Genomic DNA, 15,670 nt, shown 5'->3' with positions numbered 1-15,670 from the left:
GAGTGCCTTTTCAAGAAACTTCCTTAAAGCCGACAATGCAGGGGACAGGCTTTGCCAGCTGTAGAAATTGCTAATTATTTTACCGATTTTTTTAAAAATTGTCTGACATTCAGTAGCAGGTCCAAAACTATTAAAATGTAAGTAAATTGTTTTTATAGATTAAAAAATAATACTTGCATCTCATTAAAGTACCATACTTAAGATTAGCAACAAACCTGAGCAAATACAAAATTAAAAGCATAATGCTTCTTACTTCTGAATTTTTGCTGTACAATTCGCATTGAGATCAACCTGGTCTTCGATCTTGTCCATAGTTCAAGAAACAACCTCCCCAGCACAATGTTACACCATCTCTGAAGTTCAGTCCTGCAATGAACTAACAGTAAGTCCATGTTAACATTCAGAAAACTGCCATGGACCACCTCAATGAGAGCTGTTCAGGCTGGACCCATTGTAAAGGTCACCATGTTTAAGCCAATTTGGATGTATGGGATATTCATAGTGCTACTTCATTCTGTTGCAGATTATAAAATTCCACCAAGATTTACTAAAAAACCTCCTGAAATGATACAGGAGACAGAAGGAAAATCTGTAAAACTTGAAGGTTATGTTTCCGGTTCGCAACCATTATCTGTAACCTGGTTCAAAGATGAGCAAGAGATCTTGCAAAATGAAAATTACGAATTATCATTTAAAAATAATGTAACAACATTGGACATGAAGAAAGCACAGCTTGACGATTCTGGTATTTATTCATGTGAAGCCTCCAATAATGCAGGCAGTTCAAGGTTAAATGTGTCTGTACTAATCAAAGGTCAGTGAAGGGATGAGTTGCAAATTCTTTTGTTTCCTTGGTCATATTTGTTGGTATCTTTTAAAAATGTTTTTGTAGAAATTTAGTCCTTTGAGGTACCAGACCTAAAAGGATGACTATTTTATCCATGGTTAACAAAATAAATTAAAAATAGTACGAAGGAAAATGAAGAACCTTATAAAGTCACTGGAAATTTCAGCAGGTCTGTAGATTGGGAGCATTTTCGAATTCAATGAAGTCAGAACAAGAAAACTGATACGTGAAGACTAGATAGACTACAAGAATAGACTGTTAAGAAATATAAAATTGAATTGTGAGAGCATTGCTAGATTAAACAAACTAGCAAGAACGTGAAGACCCCTTACAGATGGAGGCCAAAGAATTTATAAGGAGGTGGAAGTGATATTAAACAATTATTTTATATTTGTCTTCGTTGAAGCAGATGCACAAAGCCTGCCATCCATAATGGAACATCATGCGTCTTGAAAGAATAAGAGAACGCACCGACTGTCAGTCAAGAAAATTGCTCAAAGATTTAGTGAACTTACAAGCTGATAAATATGAAGGATGAGATGATATATATCTGAGAGTTTTGAAAGGAATGAGTTGAAAAATGAGGAATGTTCTAGCTGGCATCTTCCAAGTTCCATTGCATTCTGCATTCATTCCGATGAATTAGAGAATAGCAAATGCGACCCCTCTATTACAGAAAGGAAGGGAGGATACAAAAAGGCAGCCCACATGTTAATCTCACATCAGTAGTAGGGAAAGAGCTAAAACCTGTTGAAAGATTCAATGACAGAGCATCCTTGAAGAGGATAATAGAATTGAACGATTTTTGTTTAAATTTAGACATAAAGGCCCTCCAGCCCGAGCCCATGTCACCCAAATAACCCAATTAACGTATAACCCCTGTACATTTTGAAATTGAGATTGAACGAGGATTTATGAAAGAAAGAAAAAGTTCAGTAAATTCATCAAACGTGATTTAAGATTGTGAGGACAAATTAGTCGAATGAATTTTGGGAAGGCTTTCAATAAGGAGGTTAGCCAGCAAAATCAGAGCACATGGATTCAAGGTAACATGCTGGCATAGATTAAGAATTTATGAGCCGAAAAAAAGGAGTGGGAATCAACATATGCTTCTCAGGTTGGTAAGATTTTAGAAGTGGCTCTATCCATTCATCAGAAATTTGGCTGAGGGGACCAAGCATTCCATTCCTAAATTTGTTGATGATAATCAAGTGGATAGGAATGTGAGCACAGAGAAGAATGTTTTGAGAGAAAATGAATGGACCAAATGAACATGGCAGATAGAATATAATGTGGGAGAATGTAAGATCTTCCATTTTGATGAAGAGTGGAGAAAAATAATTATTAAATTGTGAGAAATAGATTGCACTGATGTTCAAAGGGATTTGAGTGTATTTGTACGCAAGTTTCTTAAAGCCATAATGCTAGAATAGAGAGTGTTTGGTGGTGGGGAGGGGGGCGGGAGGGAACAAGTGATATGTTAACATTTATAATGAGAGATTTCATTACAGGGCCAAATAAATACTATAGCAAAGGCCATAATCGTGGGTGAAATTGCACTTGAAGAATTGAGTACAGTTTTGATTTCTTTATCCAACAAAGAATGTACTTGTCCAAAAAGGAACATCTTGAAGATTTCCTAAGCTGATTTCATGGATTCTGATTTTTGCTTGCATAAAGATAATTTTGTGGAGAATGAAAAGAGATGTTGATGAAATTTTGGAAAGGATTTGAAATTAAGTATGTTTCCCTTGATTGCAGCATCTAGAAACAGAACTCTTGGTCTTAATATAATTTCGACTGAAGAAAACAAATGTTCACTCGTACAGTGGTAAATCTTTGGAATTCTCTGGCCCAGCAGATTGAAAGCTGTTGAGTTCATTCAAAACAGACATGTGCTCATTTCTAAATATTCATGAGCTCAAGGGACATGTTATAGAGCTTTAAAATTACATTGATTGCATTTTTTAACCAATGACTTGCTGCAGACAATATGCAGATATTGTTTTCATTCATTTCTTAGAATTGGCAGCAGTTATTACCGACCCTAATGGTGCTTGAAACCACCTTCTCGGATATGACATAGGTTTTCAGAAAAGATAGATCATAATGCCTATAGGAAATTAATTCCGTGAGTTAGTCCTGATAATTATGACAATATCTTTCCAAGTTGAAATATTGTATAACTTGGAGAGGAATACTGAAGGTGCTTTCTTATAGCTAGATGGTCCTGTGAAAGTTGGTGGGCAAGTGCACTTAGGAGAAATTGAAAACTGCAGCCTTAGTGGCCTGCTGTTAGTTGGAATGCAAGTTTTAAAGTGGCTTAGAATGATTTGTTGCATTGTACAGAATGCAATAAGCTTGTTTTAATGGTGAGAGGATGTAAATGCTTGGAGTTCAGAAAGTTGTCAGTATTTTTGTACACGAATTACCGAATATTTCTTGTACACATGACAAGTAAGGTAGTTGATTTACTTTCATTTTTTAATCTTGCAGAGCACAAAATTCCACCTACTTTCTTAAGAAAAATTGAAAATATGGAAGTCACTCTGGGATTACCAGTAACATTTGAATGCTCTACTGCCGGTTCAGCTCCTATTGAAACTTCTTGGTATAAAGATGGTATCAAATTGATCCCTGGAGAAAACATAATTATATCATTTATAGAAAATGCTGCTTTTCTTAAAATTCTGAAAACTGAGATGAATCATGTTGGTGAATACACTTGTAAAGCTACCAACATCGTTGGAGTTGCATCATGCAGTTCAAAACTATCTCTTAAAGGTATGATGGGTTAAATATTTATCACTTCAGCTACTTTAATCAATTAACTAAATTTACCACAACATCATACTATTAACACATTCATAACTAGCATCTTAATTCATTGCTGGATGTTAATAGTTTTCTGCTGGAACATTTACAACACAATTCTTTTGTTTTTGCAGAGTCTAGAGATGCACCTCAATTTGACAAAAAACTAGAACCAATGGAAGTTACAATTGGGAAAACTGTGGATCTTGAAGGTCATTTAATTGGGTCTTCCCCAATTAAAGTGACTTGGTTGAAGAATGGCAAGGAGATTCGATCAGGGGGCAATTACAAGATAACGTTTGTGGAAAATACACCTCATCTGACAATTCTGAAAGCAGACAAGGGAGATGCTGGTCAATACATTTGTGAGGCCAGCAATGTTATTGGAAAGGATTCCTGCAAAACTCAAGTGACTGTGAAAGGTTATTACTCGATAACAGTTATAAAATGATTCTAGCTTTTAATTATCGAATGAAATGACCATTTTTTTTAATTTTGGTTTTGTTTTGTTGTGGAATTCTTATTTTAACTTTCCTCAATGTCTCATTAGCAATTACTTTAATAAGATAAATCTATGATAAATAACAACATGACAGATGGATTTTCTTATTGTTGATCATTAACTATTTATTTAAATAAGAACCATCTACCATAAATTTCTTGAGGCATAATTTTAAAGATTTGTGGCAGGATTAACCCAAATAACCTGTTATACTATTCAACAAGTCCTACGCTAAACTTCCAACATGAATCCAGTTTCCTGTCCTTGCCCATCCTTCTTCATTCCAAGAGCATTCAAAATCATGTAGTTCTCAGTCAAGAATATGCTCAGATCCTGAGCAAATACTTTTTACTCATGGCAGATCAATATTACTAAAGACAGGAAGAAAATATATATCTGGACGTTTTTATGCACAAATCTCTGTCTATATCCACCCTTACTGGAGCACATTGCGAAGGGCCTAACTGATCGGACTTCTACATTCTGGAGTCCAGCAATATTTTATCAAAATGATGAAAAAGGTTGCCTTGCCCTGCCCTGGAAATCTCTCCAGCAGCTGACAAACCTTGAGATGAAGCTAATTGATTTTATTATTTGTAAATGCAAAAAATTTCAAAAGTAACATTTTTTTTAATTAATCAAAAATAGAGATATTAACATTCCAGAATGTCTAGAAATGAGTAAAGGGTCAAAATAAAAAAAATATACAAAATTGCAAAGTAATACATTTGCCTTCTAAAATATTGACTTAACAATCCCAATTAAGTCTCTAGGGTCTTGGATCTTGTACCAGGTGTGATCTTGTATATGACAGGAAACAAATTCCCCACCTTAAATTTTCCACACTTCTGCAGATTGCATTTGAACTGCCATTCAATTGGAACTTTTGGCTAATGGCAGCATGTTTCAGGCCAGTTGGATGTGTATGATATTCAAGATACTATTCCTTTCTGTTACAGATCGTAAAATTCCACCAAACTTTAGCAAAAAACCTCTTGAAACAATACAGGATGTAGAAGGAAAATCGATAAAACTTGAAGCTCGTGTTACTGGTTCACAACCATTATCCATAACTTGGTTCAAAGATGAGCAAGAAATCGTGCAAAGTGAAAATTATGAATTATCATTTAAAAATAATGTAGTAATATTGACCATTAAGAAAGCACAGCTTGCTAATTCTGGTGTGTATAATTGTGAAGCATCCAATGAAGCAGGCACTGTGAAGTTTAATGTGTCTTTATTGATCAAAGGTTAGTGAAGGGTATTCATTATTTAACTCGGGAGATTTAAGTCTGCTAATTGTTTAACGTCTGTTATCAACTTTTCTTGTACATGGTTGGTTTAGATCTTGACTTTTAATCAATGACTTGCAGTAGATAATATACATAACTGTCATGAGTTGTTAATTTTTCACTGTGGGCATACTGGCAAGGTCATCGTTCATTGCCAATTCCCATTGTCCCTTTGGCAGTCATCTTGTATCATGACCTAGAAAAGCTAGCCCATTTTGCTGCTGGGAGGGAATTCAAGATTTTGAATATGACATGGTGAAAGAGCTTGATTTATTTCAGAGTCCAAATGTTTTGCAGCTTAAGTATGATCCTGCGGGTGGTGGTGTTTTTGTACATCCTTTTTCTAGGAGGAGCCATCAAAGTTGGTTGGGAAAATTACTGCAAGTGATGGCATACATTATAATTGCACTGGTGTAGAGAAAAGATACTTTATGAAGGTTTGAATGGTAGATAAGATGTCCATCTAGTCAACTGCTTTATGCAAATGGTGTTAAATCTGCAGTTAAATATTCCTAAATGAAAGAAGAAATGTGTTGATTTGTAAATATTAAGGCCTGATATCAAAGGGGAGAGGGCATATAAAGTGACAATGGAACTTTACTGCATTAAATATTAACATTTATTATGTTGTTGTTTTAGAACTTAAGAAGACACCGGTCTTTGATATTCCACTTAAACCAATGACTATAACTGAAGAAGAGTCCGTTCAGCTAAGCTGTCATGTCCATGGGTCTGAACCAATTAAACTACAATGGTTCAAAGATAGGAAAGAAATAAAACCATCTAAAACAATGAATATGTCTTTCTTGGGTGGCACAGCTACCCTAGAAATTAAAACAGCTGCAAAAACAGATAGTGGTGACTACCTATGTAAAGCCACAAATGAGGCTGGAAGTGACAGTTCAAAAGCCAAATTAACAATCCAAGGTATGGGGTAGATAAGAATTAATTTTCTATTATTCTATAAAAAATGTAAGAATACCACAAAATCTTAAAATCATGTTTTGTTAAACATTCAAATTCTTGTATTAGTGAAATATCGATGTTGTCTTTGAGATCTATCATTTATTGTCCTGAACGACAAAAGGGGATTCCTTGGCTATGCATGTGATCTGGATGGCTTGGTTATGTTTACAAATTGAAGTTCCCTAACTGGACTCGGCCATTTGTGCTGCGCTGCCATTTCTCCTTCTTGGAGTCATAGATTCTAAATTTTAACATGATTCAGGGCATCTGAAGGGTGGGTTCAACAGATTGGAAAAATATGTAAAAGAGAATGAAAGTGCAGGGGAGTTTTTGAAGTCAGAATTTATTGCCATGAACCAGTCGTGATATTTTTTGTTTTGTGGCAGGATCATAGTCGAAATGTTCATATTAAAACCATCTTATGACATTACTATAAAAAATGTAATATTGCACAAAAAGTAAGGCAGTTTCTATGGTTTATTGATTATTCAGGAATCTGATGGCTGTGGGGAAGAAGCTGTCCTTGAGCCATCGAGGGCTCATCTTTAGGCTCCTGTACCCTGATGGTAGCAAAGTGAAGAGGGCAAGGCCTGGGTAGTGGGAGGGGGGGGGTGGTCTTTGAGGATAGAAGCTGCTTTTTTTAAGGCACCACCTCATGTAGATGTCCTTGATGGAGTGAAGTCTGGCGCCTGTGATGTTGCAGGCCACGTTAACAACTCGCTGAAGTTTATTCTTGTCTTGAGAGTTGATGCCTCCGTACCAGGCAACCAGCCAGAACGCTCTCCATGGTACAACTGGAGAAGTTTATGAATATCCGGTGACATACCGAATCTTCTCAGACACCTCACAAAGTATAGTCTCCAGAATAAAAAAAAAAGAATAAAAAGTTTAGAAAATTTAAAAAAAAACTTGGTTAACATGAAGACAAATTTTTAATTAAAAAGAAAATTACAACACTATAAAAACTGATTCCGGCCACTGAAATCTGTGCTGCTCAATTACATCCAATTAAACTACAGCCCTATATATTTTGGAGGATGGGAGGAAACAGGAGAACCCGGGGAAAACCCACACAGGTCATGAAAAGAACATATGTACTCCTTGTAGACAGCACTGGATTTGAACCCAGGTCGCTGATGTTAACCACTATTCTAACTGTGCCAACTGTGTGAGAAGAGTAGTGAACACGAGACTGAAGCTGTTGTACAAAATAAGGTAGGTGAGCTTAAAGCGCAGTTACTCATTGGAAGGTGCAATGTTGCGGACATATTGGAGAAATGGCTGAAGGAATATTTACAGCTGGGAGCTAAACATCCAAGGATTGACATCATATTAAAAAGATAGGCAGGTGGGCTGAGGGGGTGGGGTAACTCTGCTAGTTAAAAGAAATGAAATCCAATCCTTTGCAAGAAGAGATATCAGATCAAAGGATGTAAAATCCTCATGTGTAGAATTGAGAAGCTGTCAAAGTCAGCGTGGCTTCCTTCAGTGGAGATTTTGCCTGACAAACTTATTGGCATTCTTTAAGGAAATAACAAGCAGGGCAGACAAAGTAGAGTTTGTTCATGTGTTGACTTGATTTTCAAAGGCCTTTGACAAGGTGCTGGACATGAAGCTGCTAAAAAAGATAGGATCCCCTGGTAAATGATATTTGCGTGGATAAAAATCTGGCTAAGCGTTTGTAGCGTAAAGCAGCCTCTTTTGGCTGGCTGCAGGTGACCAGTGGTGTCCGTAGGGATTGGTGTTGGGCCTGCTAATTTTAACCCTCTATGTAAATGATTTGGATGGTCAAATTAATGACTTTGTGGCCAGGTTTGTGGATGATGTGAAGATATGTGGAGGGACAGGTAATATTGAGGAAGAATCAGCAGAAGGACTTTGATTATTTTACAAAACTTATTGAATCAACTAGTGTAGGATTAATGGAAAGTAGCCATTGTTTTGTTAAAGGACCAGAGTAAGTACAAAGGGCTAAAATATTGTACTCATTCAATATCCTTGTTCCTCTGAATCTGCTCTCCCATCAACCAATATTGAATTCCTGCCTGCTCCACCCCCACTCCAATTTCATCCCAAAAACCTCTCATATATCCCCTGTATTTATTGTTTTCATGAACTTCCTGCCTTGTATGCCATTTTAGATCAAAATAGATTAACTAGTTCAATTCTACAGGGTATTAAGGAAACCTATTTTTCCGAATTTCCAAACCCCTGAATCCCTAAACTAACATTTTTGGTGCTTCCACACATACACATAACTCAGTGACTTTCATACAGAGAGGGTTTCAAGCTAAATTTAAGATTATTTCCAATATATTAAGCCCATTAATACTCCTGAAGCTCAAGCTGAAACATAGACAATCTTTTGCTTTCTAAGGATGCTCCATAACCTGCTGAGTTTCTGGAGCACTTTTGTGTACTTCATTAGGGCATTATTACCCTTTTCACCCAATTATCTAAAAAAAAATCTCAGTTCTGTTCCCTTGAAAACAACCTTCCATTGTCGAAAAGAGAAAATATTAGTTTGGATAAATGAACAATCCATTCTTGCTCCTTCTCAATCTGTGCAGGTCAGTCACAATCAACAAATTTACATCAGAATGGAAACTATTTTGCACCAAGATCGAAATAATGGGACAAATAGGTCCTGAAAAAGCTTTATTGCTTTCAATTTTGGTATAAAGTCATACAGTATTTTTATGTGCAGAGTGTACATACAACTGAGTTTACTTTTAGGAAGGTCTGCACTGAGTTCCAAGAATTAGACCAATTAAAATTATTTGAATTTGTTCTGATCTAGAAAAAGCGGCAGTGAAAAAAGTGGTTTCTCCGCCACAACCTGACAAAATCTTCTTCATTGAGAAACCAAAGAACATGAAAGTCATGGAAAGTAAGTGCACTGTTCAATATATTCCCTGTGAATATGGTGGTTAAAATGAAATATTTCTGCAAGATGCAGTATTCAAAAGTGGCATTTTACATTTCAGAGGGTATTGCAACATTCATTACCAAGGTTGGTGGTGATCCCATTCCAAATGTCAAATGGGTGAAAGGCAAATGGAGACAAATAAACCATGGTGGCCGATTTATAGTACAACAAAAGGGACAAGAGGCCAAACTTGAAATCAAAGATGTGGTAAAAACCGACTCTGGACATTATAGATGCGTTGCATCAAATAAATTTGGTGAAATTGAAAGCAGCGCAAACTTAGAAATTGAGGAGAAAAAGGAAATAATTGTTGAAACGGACCTTAGAGCAAAATTGAAGAAGTAAGAAAATTTGGATTTTTCATCTGATAATTGTTTTATTATTTGTATAACGTAACAAAAAATTCTCTCCAAATTAGCAACTGATTTGTTCTATTTAATTGAGTGGATAGAATGAAATAAATGTGATTAAAATATACCGATTTTAGTAATGAGATACACTTATATATATTTATATATATATATATATATATATATATATATAATGTGTATGTATATCACGTGTGTATTGTGTATAATATCTGTATGTATGTGTATTTTATATATATATGTTTTATAAACATATATATGATACATTTTTAAAAATGAACAATTGAGTATTGAGATATACTATATATATGTGTGTGTGTGTGTGTGTGAGTGTGTGTATATAAAAAAGAGGTAATAATGAACATTATTTTCCTTTTAATTTAAAAGAACACCATCAAAGAAAAAGGAAGAAGAAGCAGATAAGGATATTGATATTGTTGAACTTTTAAGGAATGTTGATCCGAAGGAATATGAAAAATATGCTCGTATGTATGGAATTACTGATTTCCGTGGTCTCCTCCAAGCTATTGAACAATTGAAAGCCAGCAAAGGAGATGAAACTCACAGAGTGGTACGTAAATTCTGTTTATTTGTATCATGGAACATGAACATTTTTATAGACAGTATATATCCTCCATCCGTGCATTTTGGTCATTCCGTTTAATTGGTGCTTTATTAAGGAGATAGAAGAGCTTGAGCGACGTCCTGATGAAGAGGAGTTTAATGAACTCATTCAATATATCCAGCAGAGAATAGAGAAGGTGGAGGTAAGATTTCTGTCTCAACATTGCAATGATAACCTCAGTTCATATACCACTGTAGAATTTCTTTGGGTGCTTTTAGTCACAAGTATTATCTTTTAAATTCTCATTGCAGCCGATTGAATTAATCAAGGATATTGAACATCAAGTTGTACGTACAAATGCAGATGCAGTATTTGAATGTGCCATAAAGATAAACTATCCCGAAATCAAACTTTCCTGGTACAAAGGGACTGAAAAATTGGAATCAGACAGCAAGTATGAAATTAGCATTGATGGTGACATTCATCGCCTAAAAATTAAAAATTGTGATCTGCAAGATCAAGGCAACTTTCGCATTGTCTGTGGCCCACATATCTCAAGTGCTAAATTGACTGTTGTTGGTAAGGGGCATTTGTATTTAATTTTTAAAATTCTGAATGTTGATTGGTGTCTTTTTAACTCATCTAACTTATTTAACTGGGTTTGTGTTCTCCAGAACCTATTGTTGAGCAGCATCTTGAAAATCTATCTGGCAAGGAAGGCCATATTTGTATCATGGTTTGCCAATTTTCCCTACCAAATCTAAAAACAAAGTGGTTTAAAAATGGTCGGAGAATTGAGGGGCAAGGTAGATATTCCATAGATGTCATGGATAAGTTACAGAAAGTCACTATTAGTGACTTGAAACCAGAGGATCAAGGCCGATTTACTTGCAGGTTTGAAGATCTGGAGACATCTGCTGATTTAAATGTTAAAGGTTTGTAGTTCTTTCGAATTCAGTTAATCTAATTGCACTTTGAGAATGGATTTTGCATCAGGATATTGTTTGCGCTTTTGTGTGTTATAGCTCACCCAATTGAATTCACAAAGACAATTCAGGATATTGTGGTGAATGAACATGAGTCAGCGGTATTTGAATGTGAAGTCTCTTTTGATGATGCCATTGTCACCTGGTTCAAAGGCACAGTAGTACTGAAAGAAAGTCCAAAATACAGTTTCAGAAGAGAAGGGCGCCGACATTTTATGACTATCCATAATGTCACAACAGAAGATGAAGGTTTGTTTACTGTAATGATTCAAATTCAAATAGCTTTATTGTCATTGTACAAGTTATACAACGAGATTTATGACAGCAGTTCAAGGTTACCAATGCAGCGACGCAACCACAGGCAGCACCACAGAAGTTCAATAAATAATTTAATTTACAGTGCCGTATATGTCCTTTATGTGAATGGAGGGGGGTGGGTGTCGGCTGTATGTATGATAGATGTGGAGGACAGAGAGGGGAATTTGTGGATATGTGTGTTCAGTATAGAGACAGCCTGGGGGAAAAAACTGTTTCTGAGTCTGTTTGTTCTTGTCTTGATTGACCTGTAGCGTCTGCCAGAGGGTAGTAGGTCAAACAGATGCAGGACAGGGTGGGTGGGGTCCTTTATTATTGCTTGTGCTCTACTGAGGCAACGAGAGGTGTTGAGATCCTTCAGGGAGGGTAGGGAACATCCAATTATCTTTTCTGCTGCCCTCACCACCCGTTGAAGTCTTTGCCGCTCTTCTTCAGTGCAATGGGAGAACCATACTGTGCTGCAGTACAGCAGGATGCTCTGACTGGTGGAACTGTAGAAGGTATCCAGCAGCTTCTGACCCACCTTGCTTTTTTTGAGCATTCTCAGGAAGTACAGGCACCTCTGAGCCTTTTTGATGACTGCTGAAGTGTTTACAGTCCAGGAGAGGTCGTCTGAGATATTGATGCCCAGGAGGGTGAAACTGTGGACCCTCGTCACACAGTCACCATCTATGTAGAGGGGGAGCAGGTCAGACCTGTGCTTCCTGAAGTCCAGAATGATTTCCTTTGTTTTTGTGGTGTTTAGGGGATCAGGTTATGAGCCCGGCACCACTCGGTCAGATTCAGGATTTCATTCCTGTAGGTGGTGATTACCTGCTCAGGGTAAATCCCAGAGAAGAAATACAGGCCAGATCAGTTAGGCCACACTTAATTTTTGAGCCTTGAACAGACCACACATAGCAATGTCCACAATTCTGGTCTCCTTCTCAAGAAATAGATATACTGAGAAGAAGAAAAATAATAATTTGAAAGGATGCTAACAGAACTGATTATAAGAATAAGAAAGACTGAGCCAGTGTCTTGTGACCTGATGGAGGAATTGCAAAATATGAGTGTTTTGCATAAATAAACATTAAGATGTTAACATTAAGATATTCCAAAAGCAGATACCATAAGTATAATCAATGGGACTAGCCCAGAAGGCCAACTTGGTCGGTATGGTCAAGCCGAAAGGAAGGGCCTGTTCTGTTTTCTACGACTCTATCCACAGAGGTCAACTTTGGCCTTGACGTGGTTCGCCTGTTTCTGTGCTATCCATACTTTGTATGATTGTGCAATGCTCACTTCAGTTAAGAGAAATATAAATATCCAAAATTGTTTTCTTCAGGTGTTTATTCTGTAATTGCTCAACTTGAACCAAGAGGAGAAGCTAAAAGTACTGCAGAACTTTGTGTATCAAGCCAAGGTAGGCACTAATCCAATTCTTCACATTGAAACTATAATGTTTCCTTACTCAATTCATGTATTTACCATATTCAAAATCTAATCTTTACAGAAATCATCTTACAGCCAAGGAAACCTGGTGCGTATGGTCATGAACAGGGTTATCTGTACTGATCACCTCTTTTAGTTTGTTAACAATATTTCAGATTTATTGTCAGACGATAAAGTGCCTGAATTAAATGACTTTATTATAAATATTGTAGAGAAGTTTATATTTGTTTTTGTTAACTGTAAAATAATTTTGTGCAAATTGTATGCTGTTGATTAATAATTTAACAGCTATCTTTAACATGACTATCATTAATGCTAAACATTTTCCTCAAAATATTCAGATTAAAAATGGAAAATATATATGTTGGAAGTTTAATTTCATGCAATAAATTACTCAAAAACACTGATAAAGAATTTAAAAATATTTTTTATTCCTTTTGTATTTTTTAGATGTCCCTGATATTGGAATTCCATTTGAAAGAAAAGCATTTACAGGTAAAACAGCAGTCAATTTAGGAATCTAGTATTGTAGAGCACTTCGAAAAAACCAAAGACTTGTTGATCCAAACCAAGGCTTTTATTGACTAAAAGATTTGGAGCGTATCACAAGCAGGTCAACCAGTCCAGAATGACCTGGTCTGGCTAGGAGCAATCCTTTAAGACCTGCCAGTGGGTGTGGCTACACTCTCAGCCAATCACAGTCATCCTGCACTACCATCTGTACATATGTACATAGACACATGGGTGATAGAATCTGTGCTATCGCAAGCATCAAATGCATTTTCGTTCAGCCGAAGAATGCAATTTGACTAGGAAGCACCCCTTGATTACTGAAGCCAAGTTGGATAAAAATGGTCTTTAATGATGAGTCAAGAAATGAATTCTCCTTGCTCTTGCGGTGATTCTACATGCATTTGATGCTTTTTTGAAGTGGTTGATAGATTTCAGTGTGTTAGATTTTTTTTTGTTGTTGTTCCCTTAAGGATTCTTCACAAAGCAGTTACATTAGAATGCATTCCCCTTGCAAATCAGCATAACCAAGAGAATGAACAGAGGGTATTCAGAGTGGGCAAAACTGCTTGGTTGTTGCTAATAAAGGGCTGTTTTTCATATTGGAGGCATGTGACCAGTGGTGCACAATAGGGATCAATGATAGTCCAATATTATTTGGCATTTAAGTTAATAATTTGGAAGAAAACCCAGTTGGCATGATGAATAAATTTGTGGATTTGGCAAGGAAGTTAAAGTGAAGAAAGCTATCATAGATTACAATAGGAACTGGATCAGCTGGAGAAATGAGCCAAGGAACGGCAGATGCAATTTAAGTCTGACAAGATCGAGGTGTTGGGAAGTTAAACGAGCAAAAGAGTGTTGCGAATAGAGAGATCGAGGTGTTCAAGTGGATAGTTTCCTGAAAGTGGCAACACCAGCAGAGAGGCTGGTGAAGAAAACATTTGGCGCACTTGCATTAATTGGTCACGGCGTTGAGTGCAAGAGTCGAGATGACATGTTTCATCTCTACAAGACTTTGTGGAGAATGCACTTGGAGTGGTATATGCAGTTCCATTTGCCATGCTCTAGAAATTATATAAGAGGGGGAAAGAGTGCAGAAATTATTCACAAGGATGTTACAGGAACTGGAAGGTTTGAGTTATAAGTAGAGACTTGATAGCCTGGGGCTTTTTTCCCCCCTGGAGCATTGGAGAATCTGGGATGACTTTATCAAGGTATGTAAATTTATGAGGTATTTTTCCAAAAGTGTGATACAATGTTTAATGTGAAAGGAGGAATGTGTAAAGAGAACTGGAGGGGAAACTTTTTCCACGCAGAGAGTGGTGGGTACATGGAACGAGCTGCCTGAGGAAGTATCAGAGGTGGGTACAACTTGTTTAAAACATAGGTACAAAAGGAAGTAGTGAAAAATGGCAGTTTAAAAAAAATTTTTATTCTAAAACTGTCTTTTTGTGCCTTTGGCTGTCTTGGTGCTCTTGCACAGTGCAGCCTCACTAGTTGCAATACAGATTGCTGAACGTTCAGTGAAGGATCCAAGAAGCACCCTCAGAGGATGACCGTGACAGCTTCTAGGCCTGGAAATTGAAGTTATTTATTGCATCATCTCCACATGGGTAGTATAGTCTGCATTGACTAGCTGATAGATGCCAGGTCTGGGAGGACGGTTGATGTGGCCTTGAGAAAGAATATGCAAGTTCATGCTCCAGGTAGCCACTGCCATTCTCCTAATCCAGCATGGCAATCATAGCTGTATGTCGAAGAAATTCATCTTTATGCGCACGGTCATGTCTGATTTGCTCTTCCACTGCAAGACTCAGGCATTGCTGTGACTACAGTCAAATTTGCAACATTGGCCTTCTCGTACTGAATCGTGATTGAGTCTTGGTGTCTTCAAATTTTCCAGCCATTGGAATTTTTACCTAAATTTAACTTGCAAATATTGTATCTAAGAACTGTAATTTAAATTTACATATGCTTAACTATATGAAATTTCTTTATCTATTTTACAGAAGAAGTATGGGCTGAAGAAATAGGTAACTATTCTCAAATTTTTGGTTTTAGTAAGTTATAGACATTATTAAATGCATATCAAACATTCCAAAACGTTAATAATTTTAAAGCAGGAACAGGGTGTGGTTT

At 36.6% G+C, this 15,670-nt stretch overlaps 1 protein-coding gene across 1 annotated transcript in view; it reads left to right on the top strand.

Moving 5' to 3' along the window:
* LOC138762481 (titin-like) overlaps positions 1-15,670 on the top strand; it is a 383,050-nt gene that overhangs the window by 150,357 nt on the left and 217,023 nt on the right. The window contains 16 exon segments of the mRNA XM_069936233.1: positions 524-814; positions 3,344-3,631; positions 3,796-4,083; positions 5,123-5,413; positions 6,095-6,382; positions 9,222-9,311; positions 9,409-9,691; positions 10,106-10,289; positions 10,399-10,485; positions 10,595-10,862; positions 10,958-11,218; positions 11,309-11,518; positions 12,912-12,989; positions 13,080-13,106; positions 13,469-13,513; positions 15,541-15,564. Of these exon segments, the coding sequence (XP_069792334.1) occupies positions 524-814; positions 3,344-3,631; positions 3,796-4,083; positions 5,123-5,413; positions 6,095-6,382; positions 9,222-9,311; positions 9,409-9,691; positions 10,106-10,289; positions 10,399-10,485; positions 10,595-10,862; positions 10,958-11,218; positions 11,309-11,518; positions 12,912-12,989; positions 13,080-13,106; positions 13,469-13,513; positions 15,541-15,564 (3,003 nt within the window).

The sequence above is a fragment of the Narcine bancroftii genome, chromosome 4, assembly GCF_036971445.1.
Source record: "Narcine bancroftii isolate sNarBan1 chromosome 4, sNarBan1.hap1, whole genome shotgun sequence".
NCBI classification, from domain to species: Eukaryota; Metazoa; Chordata; class Chondrichthyes; order Torpediniformes; family Narcinidae; genus Narcine; species Narcine bancroftii.
Note: the sequence above shows the minus strand (reverse complement) of the source record. Positions and strands in the feature narration are given on the sequence as shown.